Genomic DNA, 23,741 nt, shown 5'->3' with positions numbered 1-23,741 from the left:
AATCTGTATAAGTCACAGCAGGAACTATACAGATTGTATTTCCATTTTGTCTTATATTAAACTACAAATTTAAATAATGCAAGCTGAATTTGCAGCAATAAAAATGTCTTTTTATACCTAGCTGATGTTTCTAACCTCATTTGTCTCTGCGTCCCCAGCTGCACTCAAGATTTTAAATCAAGTCTACTGCGCATGCCCATCAGCTGACTGCTCACATGACAAGGAAAACGAAACCAAAAAGGAAGAAACAAAGCACAACACCAAGAGCTAGAGATGTCGGCGTGAACTTCCTTTTTCGCTGAAATTTGGAGGGCATCATTGAAGTGCAGTGTACAATTCACGCTACGTTACTCCATCGGGCTTGTAACATTCGTACATATCGTTGAAAGAAGAAGCATGGACTGCTCATGCTCTCCGTTTTAATCACAGAGAAAGTTAGCTCACGGGCTCACCTCTAGCTAACTGTGCACATGCGCGGTGTACCTTTGGTCGCCAGGGACCTATCTTGACCAAACAGGATCTTTGTTAAAAGTTTCAGTGTGCATAAATAGCGTGCAGGGGGGTAGGGGTTATCAAAGAAGTCAAAGTTGGACAGGGAAGGTGAAGCTTTTCTCACTAAACGTAGATTTAGCTGAGTAGTTCTTCAGGTGTTTGTAGCCAGCTGAGCTAAGCTGTGACTGGAGATGAGGCTGAGTGGTGTGCTAGTGTGTGTGCTCCTGCTTTGGGTTGAAGGGTCGTGGGGTGACACACCGGCAAACTGCACTTATGAGGACCTGCTGGGGACATGGGTGTTCCAGGTGTCCAAAGGAGGGCACGATAAGACCATCAACTGTTCCACACAAGGTAAAAGAAAACACCCACCAATGTAAACTGCTGACACCATGATCGCATAATCGTAGGTGAGGACAGGGACAGTTTCGTAATTTGGAAAAGCATGTGACTTGTTTGGGACTGAACAAGACGCAGGTTTTTTTTCTTAGGCAAAAAACAACAGGTGATTCTATGATCAGTTCCTGTTTTTAACTATAGTAGTCTTTTTTAATGACACCTAGGACACATCGCAAGAAACCTTTTAACTTTTAATGTATTTAATATACTCTTGTTGCTGACGTAGTTAAGCCCTGCTGTGTTTTTTATAGTTTTCATTTGCATCTGGTCAAAGAGGAAGTAAATCTTTGGTATAATGTGCAATACTTTTTATAGCCACAAAAGTGAAATTCACACCTTCTTTTCAAATGTCTGTTTCTTCAATCAAAAAATGTTGAAGTTGTAGTCACAAGGTGTTTTTTTGGGGACATGTTGGTGACAATGGCTGTTGAAAATTGTAGTCCATAATTGCATGATGGTCTGCAGCTGTGTTGCAGTGTCTTTTGATTTTATAGCAACTGGTTTTATGAAAACTCCCTGAACTATTAAAAGGATACTACCTATGATGATCCTTTTGATACTTGCAAAGAAGGACAATTCTCAAAAACTAAAGGCACAAGTTAACCTACATTATTTCTGCAGTATGTAAGTGTCATTTGGTCCTAAAAATAAAAGGTCTATTGCACACATTTCTCACATATAGTGGAAGTAAATTAACAAGAATTCTTGGCCCTCTATATTTGTTTCAATTTGACTCTACCGCAGTGGGGGAACAATTTGTTCATAACTGATAATTGAAGACTGTCTTTGTAAATTGACTTTAAGTGACTCAATTCATTCCCTGCAATTTATTACACTGCATGTTATTATGTTCCTCTGCAGCTACATTTGAGAACACAGTGACTGTGACCTTCGAAAAACTGTCGGTGGCCACAGATGAGCTGGGGAACACTGGCTTCTTCACCCTCATCTACAACCAGGGCTTTGAGGTGGTCATCAACGGATACAAATGGTTCGCTTTCTTTAAGGTAAGAAATCCATGGATGCATACACCAGTGTGAAAAGTCTCATCTGCCTTTTAACTTTTAGGAGTTCTAGAAACAAAAGTATCCTGTCCAGCTTAACTTTTTCTTTGGCCCACTGAAAATGTTCGCTTCAACCTACAACCCCTAATTATTGTACTGAAACTCGGCATATGTCATACACTCATCATAATCCTTAAAGCATCAGCTAACCACAAACTTTACACAGTTATCACATATAGCATTATAGGTTATCAGTTGTCTAGGTTATATGTAACACTCTTTGGCATTTGATGGTTAGATTCACAATCACTCAATTTCCTTTGACTTTATCTGATATGATGCTATCTGAACAAGTTTGCATACCCTCATTATGCAAAGGCATAAATCTGTCAGAGCTGCGGCAGTCAAGATTCACCACAAGTCACGAGTAACTTCTCATCACTCACATGACACTGAATAGAAGGAAGTGTTCCAGCCTGTCTGTTAAAGCCACATTATGATTCATCAATTTCCAGTTAAACTTCCCTTCATGTGGCCTAACAGTGACTGAGTAGATTTTGTTTTGTTTTTGGACTTGTGCAAGATCTTATACTTCTGTCTGAATAATTACCTGAAAGTAGCTTCTTCAATCACATAGAGGTCAGAGGTTAACTGGTTTAACTCTATTTGCATTCTGGATCAGAGGCTTAATAGTCTCACTTTGTATTTTCAGTACACAGAGGAAGGCCCTAAGGTGACCAGCTACTGTGACCAGACCCTGCCAGGGTGGGTGCATGATGTCCTGGGAAACAACTGGGCATGTTTCAAGGGAAAGAAAGTGAAATCAGTGCCACCCCAAACACGTTACAAACCACTTTACAGCAGCAGGTATGTAAATCAACACAGCCTGGTACATCCCTCAAAACACAAAGTTAAGAAACACAAGCTAATGAACAATAGATAACAAGCACGACAGCAGTGGACTGTAGCTAATGAAAAGCACATAGAGGTTGTTTTGAAGTGTTGCTTAGAGTGAACTACTGACACCTCTTCTTTTGATGAACATTAAGTTCCCTCAGTTGTTCCCACTCTAGGATGATTGAAGTTTGCCTGACAAAATCACACTTCAAAATGTGCCTACACGCTAGCCTGCAGTTATCAAAGCGATATTGTTTTTTAAGTCAGGACTTTAAATGTCTTTTAAAGTATGTGAAGTTTGTTTATTCAACTATTTGTGTTAATTTTTTTGCACAAGCTGCCCCTCAGCAGGGGTTAAAGTTGAGGAATCTACATTATGAGACTTAAAATGAATGGTTGAGTTATGTTTGCAGGTGTTTGATATCAAAGATAAACTAGTCAGCAGAATTAGCTTGTAACTAGTTTTTCTGCACAGCTGACGGTGTCACTTGCTGCAAACTGTTCAGCTAACCATCTGACATTGGTAAAACTATCATTCTGTGATTACGCTTAACAGCAACTGAGGTGTTGTTGTTGCTGTTTTTTTCTCTCTCTCTCCAGGCTGCTCCAGAAGCCGTACAAACACAACTTGGACTTCATTGATTCTATCAACTCGGCTCAGAAATCCTGGCGAGCTGTAGCCTACCCCGAGCATGAGAAGTACACTCTGCAGGAGCTGCACTTCAGAGCAGGGGGTCCTGCCTCCCGTATCCCCATGTGAGCATTTACTTACAGTTTCATCACAGTGCCACAGTTTCCCACAGGGGTCATTGAGAATAACTGTGATTTGGTCTGAATGAATGAAAAGTAGGCTCAGAGTGTTGTATACGAGCTGCTAGAGGCTTTCTCTTTTGTTAGTATCGACAGGTGCATGAATCTGTTTTTATACACAGTATCTGTGCTCCAACACCCAATCAAATGACTGTAGATGGTTTCCTCACTTTCCCTTTTCAGAATTTTACTGTTTTTATACTCAAAATGTATCGTTTTGGGGTGCCGATTTGACAAATCAACTAAGTTTCTCCATGTGCTCCATGTCATTCCCCACTCTCTCCTCCCAGCTGCCTACTCTTATCCACAGTTCTATCTGCCAACAAAGCCATAAAAGGCCAAAAATGAACTTAAGAAAAAAATTATGATCTGACCAGTCATCTAATTTTTGATGGACTGCATCACATTCAGGCGCTTTTGACCATCACTCTTCACTACAACATACAGCATCTGTATGCACAGAACTCCTGCATTTTATTTCCATAGCAAAATGTTTGATTCTTTATAAACTAGTTTATCAAAGCAGAATATCTGACTTCTAATATCCTTGCGATTCTGTCTTTCTACCCCAGGCGTGTTCGCCCAATGCCTGTGAAACCAGAACTAGCCAAGACGGCGGCAGCTCTGCCTGAACGCTGGGATTGGAGAAATGTGAATGACGTGAACTTTCTCAGCCCTGTGCGGAACCAAGGTGATTAGCAGTAGTTGGCCCGCAAACACACTAAATGTGGAATGTTTCTACAATGTGCAAAATAAGTGAACCAAGAATCAACTTTTTAGACTGGCCTCAGTAAATCAGCTCACATGATGTAAGAAATGAAAAAAAAAACAATAATACAAACATGAACCTAATTAAGGCCTGCAGGACCAGAGGGACACATAGCTGCACTTTTTACACTTGAGCAGCTGATGGTAAGAGCACACACTGAGCAGCAGCACCAAGCTACTTTGCTCCCTCTTGGCAGGCCTGGGTCTGCTTTCTGCTGCTCCTGTGTTTCTGCACAGCCTGGTGTGTGAGTAGAGAGATTATTCGTGCTGAGTAGTTTGAGTGTCTGAGAGGGCCTCTGTAGGGCTCGGTTTAAGGATCTGGAGAGGGCTGAAGTGTTTCAATAGGAGCCCTCTAAGCCACTGCAGTGCTGGGCAGCCTTTTTTCCTTGGATGCTACGAAGCAGGTGCTTGCCAAGATTAGGTGTAAATTGGTCTCTAGGCTTGCATAGGAACATGCCATGCAACATGCATGTTAACCTATTTAAATCAGGAGACGAGTGTAAAAGAAGCTAAAGCAGATAACGGCTTTAATATTGGTTCTGTGAGGGAGCTCTAACTTTAATGTCCTATTCTAATCTATCTCTCTGAAACATATATTTAATTTAAATTAATGATTGTTGATCTTTTGTAGTCTTAAGACACTTCAGTTCCTGGGCCCAAATAAGAACCATTCAGTGTCACCCCGACTTGAATCATTACTACAATTAAACCTCCCTCCAAATCCCCACAGCCTCTGTTCTCTGACCTAATTTGTTTCCTTAGAGCTTTTTATTAAAAGCCCTGTGTCTCACAGTATAGATGGTAACCATTGGCTTTAATCAGTGTATCTGTCTCTGTGCCTTGCTCCTGTATTATGTATTACAGTGAATTACGGTAAACGGGCTGGGACAGGGACATTCAGGCACTCTCCAGAATTTAATGCAATGTATTCTTAAACCAATAACACCATTTACATGATCAAATTATTGAGATTCCACGCAGGCTGTGATGCTGTGAATTTCTCTACTGTGTTTTTTCACTTACTTTACATATAATATTAAAAGTGCTTACACAATATTTATTACAACACCACACTTGACACTGCCTGAAAAATGTCTGGAGTCTGAACAGTAAAAACAACATGAAAAGCTTATTTTAAAGTGTGGTTATGCCGACACTTGTTCATTAAATCTTTTGTGTTGCGTTTCAGCATCATGTGGTAGCTGTTACTCTTTCGCCACCATGGGAATGCTGGAAGCTCGCGTTCGAATCCGCACCAACAACAGCGAGACCCCTGTCCTTAGCCCGCAACAAGTGGTGTCCTGTTCAGAGTACTCTCAAGGTAAAGTAACGAGCTGAAGTCTGTCTTCTTTCCTCAATGAGTTCTACGTTTAAAAATGGGTTGAAGAATATTGCTGTCAGTTATGTACTAAGTGGAACATGGATGATACCAGAGTTGATTAACATGTTAAAGTGTTTCACTGACATGTTGAAAATGTCTTATCCCTTATCAGAACAAGAGGCAAAGATTTTTAGTTTTGAAAATGCTGTCTGAAAAGTCAAGTGTTTTATTACTGCTTCAATTAGTGCATTTTTACTCATTTATTTTTAAGAGTCATGGTAGAAGCCTTATTGAAACTACCATCTTGCCCCCTTTTAAGAAATTCACCCTTTAAAAACATCAACAGAGCATCCAAAGGGGAAAAATCTTTTGGGTGTTTGTCTTTTTAAAAATGTATCTCTCCTCTTCAAGGTTGTGACGGTGGGTTCCCCTATCTGATCGGGAAGTATGCACAGGATTTTGGCATTGTGGATGAGTCATGCTTCCCATATATTGGACAGGACTCCCCTTGTGGCGTCCCCCAAAACTGCGTCCGAGTTTACACGGCAGAATACAACTACGTCGGTGGATTTTATGGCGGCTGCAGTGAGATGGCCATGAAGTTGGATCTGGTCAAAAATGGACCCATGGCGGTCGCATTCGAGGTACTATAGCTCCTCGCTGGTTTTATACAGCTTTGTGTTCATTAAATGACAACAGATATTTGCTCATGAATCTTATAAAGACCAATAAAAGAGTATCTTGTAGCTTGAAGCTCCCCAAGGTTCATAGATTTTAATTAAAGCCAAGAAGAAAAAAAATAGGTATGTCCCAGCTTTCCTGTCCCACTGTTATGTTTTTACATAGATACTATATATCAACTACGTTATGGCCTAATGACATGTTTTAAATCAGAATGGGGAATAAGATTATGACAAAAATTTGACACTTTTGGAATTACCTCTAAGAATAAGCCCTAACTTACTTTAAATATTTTTAAAAAACGCTTAAAAGTCTATCACTGTGCTCTAGAAAGTGTCTGAATTAATACTGACTACACATGATGAAACGTATAAAGGCAAAACAAAGTCCAACTCATTTTTCTGATAAGTAATTTTGTCAAGGAATACTGAAGTAAGCGACTGTTTAGTAAAGTTCAACTATTATCAATGGGTTGTATTCCACAAACACTAATTACAGGATGCAGACTGTTTCACAGTGAGATGAACATTAGCCAATAGAAGTGCATTACAAACTGTTCAAATTAATACGATTCTTCAAGAAGAATACGATGCAATATGTCCAAAAAACAAATGTATTCAAAGCTGCTTAAATTAACCATATATATATTCGTTTTATGTCAAACACTCAACATAAGTTGTAAGTAAAGGTTTAAATGAAGCCAGGAAATGTTTTTCTTTATTCTCTGTTTTAGATAAGCACAACAAATTCTATTTTGTAGTGTGCAACAACAATTTGGGCTTTCTATTCTTTTCTAAAAGGCAGATAAACAGAGCAGCCAGTTATTCCCAATTGCTGAAAATATTTCTATTTATATATTTGAAATAATCATTTTTAAATTGAAACTTTGAATGAGAAGACACAATATCTTTAAGAAAACTTCTATGATGGTATGCATGACTGGAAAAATAGTCTTACATTCGTACAAAAGTCCCAAAATGCCAAACAATACAAGTCAATTTAGAAATGTTATAACTAGCCATGATCTCATATATGCCACTTTTATGTATAAAATTCAAATCTTCTGTTAGCACTGTAAAAGGTTGTGCCACAAACTCGGTGACCGGCCCCTCTCCTGTATGATTCCTCAGGAGTCCCATCAGACCTGATCACTGTGCATGAATTATGTGAGCTCCTAACTTCTAATTAAATCTGTGTGACCTTCTAACTAAACTCCTTTGCACATTATGGATCATACCAGTCACAGTGCTGGTGTACAGCACTGTTTTCTTACAGTGCTTACAAATTGTTCATCACTCTGTCACAGTTAAATGCTTTCACTGGGTACCCAATATGCTGCCTCACACATGATTGAAAAATGGGCATCTTTTATGCTAATCAGACTTGCTCATGCTGGCTGCATACTGAAATCACAATATTGTGTCACACCCCCCTATCCCATCTTTTTACAGGTCTACCCTGACTTTATGCACTACAAGGAGGGCATCTACCACCACACAGGCCTCGCAGACCCCTTCAACCCCTTTGAGCTCACCAACCACGCTGTGCTGCTGGTCGGGTACGGCCACTGCCACATGACCGGACAGAAGTACTGGATTGTCAAGAACAGCTGGGGCACCAATTGGGGCGAAGGCGGCTTCTTCAGAATTCGTCGGGGCAGTGACGAGTGTTCCATTGAGAGCATCGCGGTCGCAGCTAACCCCATTCCCAAATTGTAGGGAGGGAAGCTCGGGTTGGGGGTCGGTGGCAGGGTGATTTGATCATGAGTCCCAAGAGGGAAACTTGGATTCAATTTCTGTGTAGTTTTAGCTTTTGTCAATGTGTGCTTTGAAATGATCCTAAAATCTGTCATTTTTCACTGCAGGTGACATCATATGACACATGGGTAGCACTGAGCTGTCTTCTTACTGTAACCCAACAAGTCTGAATAGCAGTAGCTTTGTGACAATTGCACAACATTAAGATAAATAATAATATCTTCCAGGAAACTACTGTGATTTGAAAGTAGGCAGATATCATCTTACATTGAAGGCGCACAGTTATTAGGGACATAAAATCAGTCCGAGGCCTCATTTTTCAAAGTTGTGTGAAATTATTTTCCCCAGCACCTCAAATTGATTTGGATCAAAGGGACTCATTATTAATTTTTTTTACACACAGTACCAAAGTCTGTTGAGCTGAAATTACATGTTACTTCTTTTGCAATTTGGTTCACCCTTCATTAGCTGCCTGTGGATGATTTTACTTAAAGCTGTGACTACCAAAACAAACCAAAAGGCACAACTACATACGACAAATCATGATGGCTGGTAAATGTCTAATCCTTACATTTAAAGGGAAGTGACCTCTGCAAAGTTGTTTGTGTGTTAGCAGTAGAACTCCAATCCTCTGTCTTATGGAAGCACAGTGGAGATTATAATATGTTCTTGCATTTTACTGAAATCAAAAACTGCCTGTGTGGAGCAATTTAAAGGGATGTCTTGATCAATTTCATAAAGGGATCACACTGATTGTTGTGCCTTTTACTCTGTCTCTGATTCAGTGTTACAAAAAATGTTTCCATTCATTTGCACTTTTGGAAAAAAATACAGAATAAAAGCCTTTTAAAATGACTTGTCTGTCTGGTTTGTGTGGAAGAAGAAGGAGCACCTTATTTCTTGAATATTTTTATCATATTTAGGTGATATCCAGGTAAATTGTTATTTTCACACCCAATCAACTTGTGGGCAACTTCTAGTTTTTCAGACAATGGATCAGTTAGCTGTAGTTGAGATGTACTCAAGTGTTTCTACCTAATACTCCTCCATTTAAGAGGAAACCCTTTAAAGTATAGCCATCTGACAGCATTGGTTAACCCTCCTGTTATGTTCAGGGTCAGATTGACCCTTTTCAAAGTTTAAAAATCAAAAAACAATTGTTTTTTTCGGTATGAAACTTCTACTTGCATTAATTAGTGTAATCAACATAAAATAAAAATGGTTAATTTCACATATTTGCAACCCCACCTGCATGTTTACATTGCATAGATACTGTTTGTGGGTCAATTTGAAACATCAGTCAAAGTGGAGGCTAATAGGAGTCAGAAGTGTCAAATACTAATTGTTTCTTTGCAACTGTGTGACATATATCACTCCAATCATGTACAAACACAAAAACACGAACACACACTTGCAACCCTAACCCTAAGCTTAATCATAACCCTAATCATAACTCTAACCCTAACCCTAACCCTAATCATAACCCTAACCCTAATCATAACCCTAATCCTAAACCTAACCCTAATCCTAACCCTAACCCTAATCATAACCCTAACACTAACCCTAATCCTAACCCTAACCCTAATCATATCCCTAATCCTAACCCTAATCCTAATCCTAACCCTAATCCTAACCCTAACCCTAATCATAACCCTAACACTAACCCTAACCCTAATCCTAACCCTAACCCTAATCATAACCCTAACCCTAATCATAACCCTAATCCTAAACCTAACCCTAATCCTAACCCTAACCCTAATCATAACCCTAACACTAACCCTAATCCTAACCCTAACCCTAACCCTAACCCTAATCCTAACCCTAACCTCATCATAACCCTAACCCTAATCATAACCCTAATCCTAAACCTAACCGTAACCCTAATCATATCCCTAATCCTAACCCTAACCCTAACCCTAATCCTAACCCTAACCCTAATCATAACCCTAATCTTAACCCTAACCCTAACCCTTATCATATCCCTAATCCTAACCCTAATCTTAACCCTAACCCTAACCCTAACCCTAATCCTAACTCTAACCCTAATCATAACTCTAACCCTAATCCTAACCCTAATCCTAATCCTAACCCTAATCCTAACCCTAATCATAACCCTAACACTAACCCTAATCTTAACCCTAACCCTAACCCTAATCCAACCCTAACCCAAATCATATCCTTAATCCTTACCCTAATCTTAACCCTAACCCTAATCATAACCCTAACCCTAATCATAACCCTAACCCTAATCATAACCCTAACCCTAATCATAACCCTAACCCTAATCATAACCCTAACCCTAATCATAACCCTAACCCTTATCCTAACCCTAACCCTAATCCTGACCCTAACCCTAACTCTAATCCTAACCCTAACCCTAATCATAACCCTAACCCTAATCCTAACCCTAACCCTAATCATAACCCTAATCCAACCCTAATCCTAATCCTAACCCTAATCCTAACCCTAACCCTAACCCTAACCCTAATCTTAACCCTAACCCCAACCCTAATCCAACCCTAACCCTAATCATATCCCTAATCCTAACCCTAATCTTAACCCTAACCCTAAACCTAATCCTAACCCTAACCCTAATCATAACCCTAACCCTAATCATAACCCTAACCCTAATCATAACCCTAACCCTTATCCTAACCCTGACCCTAACCCTTATCCTAACCCTGACCCTAACCCTAATCCTGACCCTAACCCTAACCCTAATCATAACCCTAACCCTAATCATAACCCTAACCCTAATCCTAACCCTAACCCTAATCTTAACCCTAATCATAACCCTTATCCAAACACTAATCCTTACCCTAATCCTAACCCTAACCCTAACGCTAATCCTATTCCTAACCCTAACCCTAATCATAACCCTAACCCTAATCCAACCCTAACCCTAATCATATCCGTAATCCTAACCCTAATCTTAACCCTAACCCTAATCCTAACCCTAACCCTAATCTTAACCCTAACCGTAACCCTAACCCTAATCTTAACCCTAATCATATCCCTAATCCTAACCCTAATCTTAACCCTAACCCTAACCCTAATCATAACCCTAACCCTCACCCTAATCCAACCCTAACCCTAATCATATCCCTAACCCTAATCATAACCCTAACCCTAATCATAACCCTAACCCTAATCACAACCCTAACCCTAATCATAACCCTAACCCTAATCATAACCCTAACCCTTATCCTAACCCTAACCCTAATCCTGACCCTAACCCTAACCCTAATCCTAACCCTAACCCTAACCCTAATCATAACCCTAACCCTAATCCTAACTCTAACCCTAATCATAACCCTAATCCAACCCTAATCCTAATCCTAACCCTAATCCTAACCCTAACCCTAACACTAACCCTAATCTTAACCCTAACCCCAACCCTAATCCAACCCTAACCCAAATCATATCCTTAATCCTTACCCTAATCTTAACCCTAACCCTAATCCTAACCCTAACCCTAATCATAACCCTAATCCAACCCTAATCCTAATCCTAACCCTAATCCTAACCCTAACCCTAACACTAACCCTAATCTTAACCCTAACCCCAACCCTAATCCAACCCTAACCCTAATCATATCCCTAATCCTAACCCTAATCTTAACCCTAACCCTAAACCTAATCCTAACCCTAATCATAACCCTAACACTAATCTTAACCCTAACCGTAATCCTAATCCTAACCCTAACCCTAAAAATGTGAGGATATAGGATATAGGTCATGGAGGGGAGGCTGTGTATCGTTGCTACATCTGTTCCTTCCGAGAGAGTCTTCTCGAAGACAGGGCAAATACTCTCTGATAGGAGAAATCAGATCAGCCCATCCAAGCTGAGACATTTGATTTTTCTCAATGCCAACCTGCACTGACAACATTAATAATGTTTGCTGCAGTTTGGATCTGGTTCTGTTTGCTTGAGTTTGGTTCTTGTATCTGTTTACTTGAGTTGGTTCTGGTTCTGTTTGCTTGAGTTTGGGGCTGGTTCGGTTCTGGCTCAGTTCTGGTTCGGTTCTGGTTCGGTTCTGGTTCGGTTCGGGATCTGGTTCGGTTCTGGATCTGGTGCGGTTCTGGTTCGGTTCTGTTTCATTTCTGGTTCAGTTCTGGATCTGGTTCGGTTCTGGACCGGGTTGGCTCTGGATCTGGTTCGGTTCTGGTTTTGTTCTGGTTTTGTTCTGGTTTTGTTCTGGTTTTGTTCTGGCTCAGTTTTCTTGACTTTGGTTCTGGTTATGTTTACCTTAGTTTGGTTCTGGTTCTTTTTGCTTGAGTTTGGTACTGATTCTGTTTGCTTGAGTTTAGTTCTTGTTATGTTTGCTTAAGTTTGGTTCTGGTTCTTATTGGTTGAGTGGCTTTAGTTCTGTTTGCTTGAGTTTGGTTCTGGTTCTGTTTACTTGAGTTTGGTTCTGGTTCTGTTTTCTTGAGTTGATTCTGGTTCTGTTTTCCTTAGTTTGGTTCTGGTTCTTTTTTTCTTGAGTTTGGTTCTGATTCTGTTTCCTTGAGTTTGGTTCTAGTTCTGTTTACTTGAGTTTGGTTCTGGTTCTGCTTGCTTTAGTTTGGTTCTGGTTCTGTTTGATTGAGTTGCTTCTAGTTTGTTTGCTTGAGTTTGGTTCTGGATCTGTTTGCTTAAGTTTGGTTCTGGTTATGTTCTGTGGATATGTTTGCAGTTTTTTCTAATTTGTACATAAAAAAGTTTTATTAAAATACTTTATTTACTTATTATTTTTTGCAAAGTTAAGGTTAAATATACAGCTTCAAAAGATTCTAAATTAAGAGCCGTTCGGGAGTCGAAAGAGCCGGCTCTCTGAAAAGAGCCGTACTTCCCATCACTACAGCAGGGGAGGGGAGAAACAGATTCTCTGCAAGGGAGTCCTACCAACATTATACTCTGCATCTACACATTATACTCTGCATCTACACATGATACACTCTCTGTCAGATCTTTACAAAATGAGCAGCAGAAGTAAGCAGGTGATAAACCTTGCACTTCTCTTTGATCATGACAGTGAAAGAGAGGACGGTGTGTCTGAAGATGAAGACCATCTTGTGGTTAATTCTGAGTCTGATGATTCTGATTATGAACCAAATGAGGAAACAGATATTCATATTCCTCCAAGCAGACATTCACATCAAAAATAGGGAAATACAGCGATCTTCATCCCCAAATATACGTCAGGCATACCTGTCTACAGAAATCATTATAAAGACAGAGCCAGGATAGCAGTGAGTCATGTGACAGACATCAAGTCTGCTTTTGAGCAGGTCATGATAAATAGTAAATGGTAAATGGACTTGTATGCATATATCTCTTTTCCAGTCTTCTGACCACCCAAAGCTCTTTTACATTACTTGCTCACCCAATGATGGTAGAGGCTGCTATAGTAAGGGACCATCAGTATTAGCTAATCTTATTTTAGACATTCACACACCGCTGAGCAACTGAGGGAGCAGTTTGGGGTTCAGTGTCTTGCCCAAGGACACTTCGGCATTTGACTGCAAGAGCTGAGATCTAATAGAGTCAAGCTGTCAGCCATTAGAACAGTGAGGGACAAGTGGGTAGAGCAACTTCCACTACTCTATAACCCAGGCCCTAATGTCACAATGGATGAAAGGCTAGAGGCATTCAGAGGTTCCTTCCATTTTAGGCAATATATACCTTCCAAGCCAGCTAAATAAAGCATCAAAATCTAGGCAGCATGTGACAGGAGAGGTGTCTCCTGTTAATTTATCAACATCACGTCATAAAAATCAAAATAAATAAAAAAATCAAATTGAAATAAACAAAAATCTATGTCATGTAAAACTATTGTATTTATATTTAGGTCTTTCAAATGTACATTAAAAAAGCTTTAACATGAATTTTCATAAAAAACGAGTGAGTTGTCCTCATTGAACCATGATCTTTGAGGACTCAAGAACACAATTGCACTAAATATGGATTTAAATGGTTAGTAATGGAGTTAATAATGAGATTATAAAATGTTTATTGGGATTTTTTTGAGTTCTGACATTTCTGGATAATTAAACATGCCCCGGGTCAAGTTGACCCACGAACATTATTGCTGTCCCTAAGAAACGGACATAACAGGAGGGTTAAAGATAACCGTGTCAAGAAAAAACTTACCCTAAATCTCAAGTATGCAGTTTTAAAGTTCGGCATTTCATCGAGTAAAGTTAATAGTGTTTTAAAAAAGTTAAATAAGACAGATAATGACAATGGCTTTCCTGTTTTATAATAAATCCTTTTTCGTTTTCTTAACATTTTCCTAAGAAGTAAAACTTTCCCATTCAACAGATACTGTCATTAATAAACTTTGTCATCTTAACTTTTATACCCTCAAGTTTGGGGGTTGGAAACTGACGTGACACCAGCACGCAGCTGCCCCACGTCGGTCACAAGGTCCAAACGTCTGTGCGCTCCGCTTCCCTGCGTGGGCCAGGGCGTACCTCGCCTCCCCTTCTTTCATTCTCCCAGCTCTCTGTAGTTCTCCGTGCGCTGTCCTGTGCTGCTCCCCTTTCCTCCCCTTCGGCCCTTTCCATTCCGGAGGATTCATGCTCAGCTCTCGCCCTCCTCGGTCGCCATGCAGAACAACCACCAAAAGGAGCATCTCTATAAGATTCTTGTGATAGGGGACCTCGGGGTCGGCAAGACCAGCATCATCAAGCGGTATGTCCATCACAACTTCAGCCCAAACTACCGAGCCACCATCGGGGTGGACTTCGCTCTCAAAGTACTCAACTGGGACCAGGAGACGGTGCGCCTACAGTTGTGGGACATTGCAGGTACGCTCCAACTTTTTACGCACGACTCGTTTCAAAAAGTTAATACAAGAGGGTTAATAAATAGATGGCATAGTGAAAAATAAGACATTTCATCAAAAAGAAAATTGAAGATAACAAAAAGATGGAATGTGTCTTTTTTCCTTACTACGAACTTTAATTATTAAAAGAATCTGAGACGTATACAGTTATAGGAATTAGTAAAGAAGACGGCCTACCACATTATAGGGCACATTGGAGTTAAAAGTTGGATATTGGTGGATCAAGATGGAATCGTAAGGTGTATTCTTCTCCAAGTGCTTAATGTAGGGGATACAAAGTAAGTTAGAATAAATGCTTCATACCTATTCAAAATTGTCATTTCAAGTCAAACTAGCTTCAGGCTATTGAAGGAAATCTTGTGGAAATTGTTTATTATTAAATGTTTTCTTTTCAAACATTAATTTTCTAAATTGGTCTGCTTTTACACTCACTAAATATAGTGGCAGTTATGTCAATACAAAGGCTAATGTGATTCATGTAAATTAAGGTTTAAGCTTTTCAAGTACTAAATGAAGCATTCATTAGAGCTCTGCGGCTCAAATAGAGACTAAAGCCATTTCCCTTAGGGTCAGGCGATACATTCTCTCAGTTCAGAGAAAATCAAGGCCCTTGTAAAGGATATGAGATATACAGATAGTTTTGGGTTGGTCATACAAGACAGTGATCTAGTGAAGGAGCATGAGACCTTTTTGTCACAGTTGTTCTTTCATTATCGTGGATGATATTAAAGGTTATTCAGGGTTAGTGTTCCTCATGTGTACGTACCAGCTGACCTGTTGGCATCACAGCTTCAAATCATTCAGCATATTTCTAAATTAACATGTTTCTATTTATTCAAATGCACAAGGAGCACAGTTCACTTTTAAAATACATGCAATGAAGTTATGACTGCTTCAACACAGTTTAACCATCATTTTGGTCTTTTAATAAACCTTACTGTTCAAGTCACATGACCTTCTTCAGGGCATCATGACCCCACGTGATGTAACAGGGAGCAACCATGGCAACAGTCGGCCATTATGATTGCTTCTGGCCATTAGCATGAACCAAGTCATAAGCTGGACTGTTGAGTCCAAACTTCCCTTCCAATTTACAGCCAAACAAGAGCACAGGTTCCAACGTATTTAAAAAATCCTGAATGTTTATGTTGATGTTTCTATCCAATATTCACAGCTACAGCTGGCGTTCTGTTAAAGTTTCTGTGACCTCTCCACCAACATATAATGTTGTTGTCCTGCTATTAAACTAACTTTGAGGACATCAAATTATCTAAACTGCCTATTAATTCAATTACACATTACTACATACATGTTTACATTTCAATTATGCTGAACAGCGTGGCATTCCTAATCTCTCAGACACTCATATTTTATCATTTGAACTATTTTTTTACAAAAATGTATTGTTAAATTATTTTTTTCTCATACCTTTGGGGTAAAATAATCTGATTAGAAATATATTGTTGGACATCAGAAAATTCTACCACCTTTGAATAGCCAGTACATGAATCTTCATTGAACATGTAAAACAGAATGAACATCCTTCGAGTGCGATGCTGTTGGGTGTGATAACGAATCTTAAGGGCTGCGGCGGTCTCATCTCACATGAGTGTCGGCTGAGGTTTAGAAGAATCCTCTGACCTGCTGCTCTCTCCCCTCCTGTGCGCCCTCTCCAGTAAGCGCAAGCAGTCATGTGTCTCAAACTCATGTGAGGGAGATTTGAGGCCCGAGCTCGTGTATACAGAAAGCTTTTATTGTGAACTCAAAATGAGTGGCTCCCTCAGAGGGAAACTGCTGGAGCTCGGTACTGTACAGGCCCTGTTCATAGTAATTAATGTTAGTTCTTTATATTTCAGGTGATATCTGTATTACAGTATAATTTGGATTGGAAGATATTGAAGACAAGGTCAAACAAGCACAATGTTGCCCAAAAGTACAAAAATGTCAGTGTCCTGCACGTGGCATTTATAAATCACAACCAAGAAGATTTGTTCTGCTTTGTTTTCTTGTTTCCTTTTGTGGTTGTTTTTAGAATTTAATGATGGCCGTAAGTTTTCTCATGCCCAAGATGAATTAAATCACAAGATTTGTATGTGTGTTCTCCAGTCAAATAATGGCTTTAATCATTCTATTTTTGACTCCCATTTTTCTTCTGCCAAGGTTGAAGGTCTTGCTGCACAGACCAACATGATGAAGACTTGAGTGAGGCTAAACACCTCTTTTAGTGGCTTTTGAACAGATTAGACGTTTGGAAATCAATCAATATACTGGTTGAACCTTGGAAGTCTGTGCTTGCAGATCAGGTTTTAGTCCTGGTGTTTTGAGCCTCTGCTTTACTTCATCAGTACTCAGTTATTGCCACATTTAATCTCTACTAATGAACCCAGTGGCTCTTTTTACATTAGGAAACAAATGTACCGACTTTCTCAATCAGTTTAACTGTGGGCACTCTGTCCTAGATTACAAACATGGATTAAGATTATTTTTCTCTCTTGTTCTCTTTTAACCCTTTATGAGTTTCATAAAGTCGGTGTTATTTACACTTTCGCACCAATCAGGACAAACAACTCTTAATCGGTGTGTTGTAGTTGTGTGATTGTTCGCCACTAAAGCAAGACCTCTGTCAGTCCAGTCTGATCAAACTACTACACCCAATCATGACGGAGAACTATTGCATAATCAGAAATGTTCTAACTCATAACTTATAATGGTTAAAAGGAGGACTAAATAAATGCACTCATACACAAATGTTAGCAGTGCATTCAAGGATCTATCACGTAATCATTTATAAATTCAGATACTGAGAGCCTTCAAGAGTCTGGCACAAGAAACATTTGCCATATGTGCAGCGGGAGACAGGGATCCATTGTTCCAATTGGTGAAAAACACGCTCTTCTTCTTCTACATTTAATCATAAATATATTGATGTAGAGACAAACACTTCTGTTAAAACTTTATATATCCTATTTAATGTTACTGCCGAAGAAACACCAGTATGTGTTGGCTTACGCAGAGAGGTAATGTCAAATTTCTTGTTATAATATAAGGTTGTGTCCTCTGTGTCCTTTGAGAAGTCACCTCCTCCCAGCTGTTCTGCTGCTGACCCTGCACTCTCCTCCACCTGTGCAAGAGAGCTTGAAAGACAGTGTTCCTACACAGCAGCTTGTAAATTAATCTATACTCCTTTCAGTCTCACCACAATGAAACATTAATGTAAGGACCAGATTTTTTTCTTGTTTTTTTTAAGTCTGTGTTGTGAGGAAGCCCTACCTTACCTGGGAGCTGATTGTACACCTCATGTTTGAGACTGGTCCTCTAGCAGAAATTGTGGATGGGAAAATCAGTGTAGATGAAACATTCCAACTGAGCTTATCGAATTCATTTCCCCCTCAGGAATGTCTTACAGGCAAGTTCACAAGCAGGCGCCCAGACACATACCAAAGACACCTTTCTCCTCCTCACATCGTGTCTTTATCTGTTTCTAATCCTTGTCTCTTAACTTTCTGCTGGTTTAACGGTACAAGCATGCATGTAATTTTGCCTGTAGTCAATTGTGAGTTAGAAGATAGAGAGGAATGATGGGAATGCTTGCATGGTGCCACAAACAAGAGGGAAGTGTGATAAAATGAGGAAATCAGATTATCCAAATTCAAGAGTGTGGCAATTACCATTTTGCAGACCTTAACACTGGTTCCAAATCTGTTTCTTTGCATGTATACATCTGTTTCTTTGTCTGTGTGTGTCTTCTAGGTCAGGAGAGGTTTGGCAACATGACCCGAGTGTATTACCGTGAAGCCATGGGCGCCTTCATTGTGTTTGACGTCACAAGGCCTGCCTCCTTTGAGGCTGTCGTCAAATGGAAGGAGGACTTGGATTCCAAACTGACACTTGCCAATGGGAAACATGTAGCCACTGTGCTTTTGGCTAACAAATGTGACCAGGGTCGGGAAGTACTGACCAATAACGGAATAAAGATGGAGCAGTTCTGCCAGGAGAATGGCTTTGCGGGATGGTACGAGACGTCCGCTAAGGTAAGCCACACAGAATATAACAGAACACAACGGTAGGCATTTAGCAAGTGGATGTATCTTCCTCTGTTAGTACATACTTCTGTTCAAACAGCTGTGACAAGCTGCTGGCTTCCTACCAGCTCCACTTTATCCAGTATGTGATCACCCTGTGGAGATGCCAGCACAGAGACACACTGTGAAAAAATCCTATAAAAATGCTGAGTTTAACAGTCTCTAAGTCTGCACGTTATTTGCATATGAAAAAAAACTCCAGTGGGTAAGCTCTGCTGCCTTTTATTTTCACAAAGTTGAGTCTCTCAGCAGACTTTGCAGCTGTTATATCAGATCATCTGCATCTGCATCAGGTGCTCCATCATCCGAGCAGGGTGTCAAGGGATGCCAAGGGAGTGTACCGGTTGAGTGTAATTTTTTTTTACATTTTCTTTTTTTTGGAAATACGATTCTCCTCCTTTTGCTAAAAGTAAGATTAGCATACAGATCTTGAGCCAAGAGAAAGTAAGCTTATCCTGGTATAAAGAATGGAAGCAGAGGGAAACATTGTTAGATGAAGAACCAAATAGATGTGGTAGCAGCTTGATTATAACAATAATAAAGCTTCAGTTGGGATCTGATGCATGCATAACAAAAGACTGAAGGGAAAGGAAACTTGTTTCTCTGGAGATGAGTAAAAAAAAAACAGATGCCAGTTATGAGTTAAAACTGTGATACAACTTCAGTTTAATCTTAATAGTCATCCTGTTTTCAAAAGTTTATGCAACCCTGTATTTATGCATAAATATTACACGTTTCGGCGCATTTAAATCCATCTTAAATCCCCATCTGACTATAACATCCTGACTGGACTATATTCCAAGCACAACCATCCATAAAGTGAGAGCATATAAAACACAAACTTTAATGAAACATTTAAAAAAAAAACGTCAGTACACTAAAGCACCGTCTGACTCAACAGTCAGTGATGCAGACAGGAGTGTGAGGATGTGGAGAGTAGAATCAGACTTGTAAGGACTCACCCACTTACACACTAACACATAGAGGCACCAGCACCAGCCTTGTTGATAGCTGCTAATGTGGAGCAGGAATCTCACAGCACCATGATAAGAGGAGGAAATAGACCCAGACACACACATCACCCCAGCAGCCAATTTTTGACTCTGACCTCTGACTTTAGACAGACAAAAGTTACATACATGACATTTACAAGGTCAATTTATTAAATTAATAAAAAGACCTTTGGAAATATCCACGAGTTACACCCAAAGTTAGTGCACTTGTTCCTTGGCTCGTTGTGCTTTTCAGAATAAATTAACCAGTCTTTGAGATATCCTTTGAAAGAACAAATACATAAACCAATCAACACATAGAGGTCATTTGATTTGGCAGCAAGCAACATAAACTGTTTCCACTGCTACTCTGAAAGAAGAGAAAAAGTGACCGGGATTATTTCAGATTTAGGCTGTTAAAATCAAGGCAGTAAACCCAGAGGCTCGATTTGAACTGGTGTGTCGAAATATGTACTGCTTACAACAACAGCCTATTTTATATGCAGAGTCTGAAGCTAGAAAAAAAAAGCTCTTTGTTTTGTGTTTGTTTTCATGCAGCTATTGTGTAGCGAGAGTCCTGGCTGCAGAGAGTGTCGAGTGTAATATAAGTGACAAACTGTGAGCCCACTGCTAAATTACCTGCCAAAAGAAATATTTCAAACCTTTATCTGAAACAACACAGGGCACGCTCTGCATGCACATGAACACACAGGGAAAGAAGTGGAGTTGGCAGACAGCAGAGAGGGTGTTATTCTGTTTTTGTTTTGTTTTATTTTTAAAGAATCCTTTGTTCCAGATCTTACAGATATACCTACACAGAGATACTGATAGATCAAGACGTGGCACACAGAGGGGTTTGTGTGCAAAGAAGACGGCACTGTGTAACATCCTACTGAGCACACTGTTAGATCTGATGAATATTCAGTGTCTCTGCTGCTCCTGCATCACACCTCACATATTAAGAAAGTGTGTGCATGTGTATCCGTCTCATCAGTACTCTGTGCAGGTCCTCTCCTCATGTGAACCTGACTTTATCACCCAAAGCCATTCATCAAGTTTATTCGGCTTTCAGATCTGGTCCAGGCGGCTTTAAATCCTTTGTATGGCTGCTGCCGAGAAGGGGCGTTTTACTTTGGTGTCTTATTTTGAAGGGTAGACTGGGTCTGTGAATCAGGGAAGACATATTTCACAGGATTATCTCGACTGTTGGATGTAATTTCAGTCCAATTTCATAAATTAGCATCCTGTTGGCCCCTAGTTGTGTAAGACAGGGCATGGTATGACCCCTCCTTGTTTAAGACTTTGTTGCGGGTAAATACATACCCCTCTCTGCACCTGCTCTCTGTTTGAATCACTAAAGGCAAAGATCCTCAAACATTACACAAACAGATTATGTGCAGGAGTGCCAGATAATGTTTAAGGTTGTACCCAATTAAAACATAAACATTTGAGAATAAAATGAACAGCACTCAGACATTAAAATGTTTATTTAACTGTCACAGCTTTCATTCTCCCCTGTTAACATCAAATCTAGCTGCTCAGCTGTCACAGAGAATACAGTTTTCCATTATTCAAGACCCAAATACTGTCATTTCTGGATGAAACAAACTTTAGTTTTAGGCGACAGAGACATGTCATTTATAAAAGAAAACAGGTTGTGAGAAATAAATCCTCACATTAACTTTGGGTTCCACCTTGAACTTGTCACACCTCTATCGTATGCAAGTGTCTGCAAAGACTTTGCACACTCATATCTATATTTGCCTGTAGCCATTTAGTCATGTATGCAAGAGCATACAGAGTACTAAGACTTATACCAAGCACATTGTTTGACATTGTAAATGTAGACATACTTTCAAAATGCCTATTTTTTCTTTACGTCTTGTTCTTGAGTGCTGCCAGATCAAATAAGTAATTCAGAAATCCCACACTCTACAATTTATTCTTCTACTTTGATGACCAATCACATTGTTTTTAAGCCGTGTGTGTAAAGAAGGGATGAGGATGTCTTACAGACAAATGCTTTTCTACTTTGTGTTCACACCTCAGCTGCTGGCTTGAGCATCTTCCGTCTCCTGAATTCTTGTCCATTTGTTTTACTCAGCTGCTCTGACAGGTTTTTCTTTCTGCATGTGTGTTATGCCTTGCATAAAATATTCACATTAATCACTTTATTCCTCCTCTCCTTCCCATCCTACATTTCATACACATCTCTCTCTCTCTCTCTCTCTCTCTCTCTCTCTTTTTTTTTTTACCTTTTTTAGGAAAACATCAACATTGATGAAGCAGCAAACTGCTTGGTGAAACACATCATCGCCAGTGAGAATGACATGCTCGAGTCAGAGGTCCCAGACACCATCACCCCCCAGTTAGAGAAGGACAAGGGCGGGACATGCTCCTCATGCTTCAGAGCCCAGTAACACCTCCTTTTTTTATCCCACCACAACAACACAAAGTCTAGTTTGTCTGTGAGCAGGAGACCGAGGGAGAACTACTTCTGCTGTTTTTATCCAAGCATTTATGGATGCCAACTATTTTCCTTTCTGGCCGGTGGGTTGATGGGTGGGTGGGTGGGCGTTGTGGGGTTGGGAGGTATAGTGGATGACATCTCGCTCAAGCAATGGATGGACTGAAACAGAGACAGAATGAGAGAACGAGAGATGGATGCAGCTGTGTGTGCTTGTCAAAAGCAAGGTCACCCTCTGGGCGACATCAAGCCTTGACACTACCACTTCAGTTACCATGGAGACACAGTTAATGAACACATGCTCGGAAAGATTGCAGCAAATCACAGCGTATCTGTTCTTAAGGTCCATGGAGGTACTCTCTGTTTACAACACCATGTTCGCTGTCTGTCCTTCTCCCCCCTTCTCCCTCTCTTTGTATCTTTCTGTCCCTCACTCTTGTCTTCCTCATCTTCTCTTTCTTTCTGCTTCTCTGTCAGTATCTCCTCTTGTCTTTTTCCTCACCGCTCCCCTACAGTGTTGTTCAGTTCTTCACGTGTCACCCTGGGCTTATAGGTGGGCAAAAAGCACATTTATATCTCTTAATTCAATGGTTTTATATTAAATTTATACTCCACCGTTCAATATTTGTAATATTTGTAATTATGGGATAAATGCATTTATGAATGCAGTATATGTATACAAACATGTACATATTATTTACAGTATATTGTGACAGATTATAGAACCAAAGATGTATCCAATTTTCAACATGTTCATATGAATAAACCATAGCTTTACTGACATACGCCTGGATGTGACTGTTTTTGAAAATGCTCTGCTCACTTGAGTGTTTCATTTTACCCCTGATCATGTTAAAGTCAGAATTATGTCGCATAACCCTAATTTATCTAAGAGCATTTATTCCTTAGGTCTTGTTTACACAAGAATGGCCCAATTCAAAACAGAAAAGTCGTATTCACATGCAGAAACAGAAAATGCTGAAGTATGCATGCCACACCAGTAGGTGGCGGTATACGTTCGCAATGAAACACCACCGAAGAACACCACGCGTCTGCAGAGCCTGCAGAGTCTGCACATAAAGCCGTTCTTCAACAGAGCGGTGAGTACTAACAAACAAGAAGACTTTGGTGAACGCACGCTTGAAACCCGCTAACTCTGTCTGGAGTAGCAGTATTAAACTCAGTAATGTTAGCAGCACAAACACAGCTCAGTAGTCTGCCATTGTTATTACCCCACTCACGCA

At 39.9% G+C, this 23,741-nt stretch overlaps 2 protein-coding genes across 2 annotated transcripts; both read left to right on the top strand.

The window, feature by feature from the left end:
• Positions 1-228: 228 nt before the first annotated feature.
• On the top strand, positions 229-8,981 carry ctsc (cathepsin C). The gene is made up of 8 exons (XM_034700686.1): positions 229-843; positions 1,750-1,895; positions 2,605-2,759; positions 3,390-3,545; positions 4,172-4,290; positions 5,557-5,688; positions 6,100-6,332; positions 7,821-8,981. Exons 1-8 carry the CDS (start codon positions 684-686, stop codon positions 8,085-8,087), a joined length of 1,368 nt encoding a protein of 455 aa, XP_034556577.1. The 5' UTR covers positions 229-683; the 3' UTR covers positions 8,088-8,981.
• A 5,440-nt stretch (positions 8,982-14,421) lies between these two features.
• Positions 14,422-22,580, top strand: rab38a (RAB38a, member RAS oncogene family). The gene is made up of 3 exons (XM_034701368.1): positions 14,422-14,918; positions 18,707-18,987; positions 22,295-22,580. The coding sequence occupies exons 1-3, from the start codon at positions 14,717-14,719 to the stop codon at positions 22,448-22,450; spliced, it is 639 nt and encodes a 212-aa protein (XP_034557259.1). The 5' UTR covers positions 14,422-14,716; the 3' UTR covers positions 22,451-22,580.
• The last annotated feature ends 1,161 nt before the right edge of the window (positions 22,581-23,741 follow it).

The sequence above is a fragment of the Notolabrus celidotus genome, chromosome 14 (genome assembly GCF_009762535.1).
Source record: "Notolabrus celidotus isolate fNotCel1 chromosome 14, fNotCel1.pri, whole genome shotgun sequence".
Classification (NCBI taxonomy): domain Eukaryota; kingdom Metazoa; phylum Chordata; class Actinopteri; order Labriformes; family Labridae; genus Notolabrus; species Notolabrus celidotus.
The sequence above is the reverse complement of the archived record's forward strand: the minus strand, read 5'-3'. Positions and strand labels throughout refer to the sequence as shown.

Excerpts from the sequence above, each read along its gene's own strand:
- rab38a (XM_034701368.1), top strand. The coding sequence starts at position 14,717 with ATGCAGAACAACCACCAAAAGGAGCATCTCTATAAGATTCTTGTGATA. Across the intron at positions 14,919-18,706 it reads ACAGTTGTGGGACATTGCAG|GTCAGGAGAGGTTTGGCAAC; the intron begins GTACGCTCCAAC and ends TGTGTCTTCTAG. Across the intron at positions 18,988-22,294 it reads GGTACGAGACGTCCGCTAAG|GAAAACATCAACATTGATGA; the intron begins GTAAGCCACACA and ends TACCTTTTTTAG.
- ctsc (XM_034700686.1), top strand. The coding sequence starts at position 684 with ATGAGGCTGAGTGGTGTGCTAGTGTGTGTGCTCCTGCTTTGGGTTGAA. Across the intron at positions 844-1,749 it reads CATCAACTGTTCCACACAAG|CTACATTTGAGAACACAGTG; the intron begins GTAAAAGAAAAC and ends GTTCCTCTGCAG. Across the intron at positions 5,689-6,099 it reads CTGTTCAGAGTACTCTCAAG|GTTGTGACGGTGGGTTCCCC; the intron begins GTAAAGTAACGA and ends CTCCTCTTCAAG.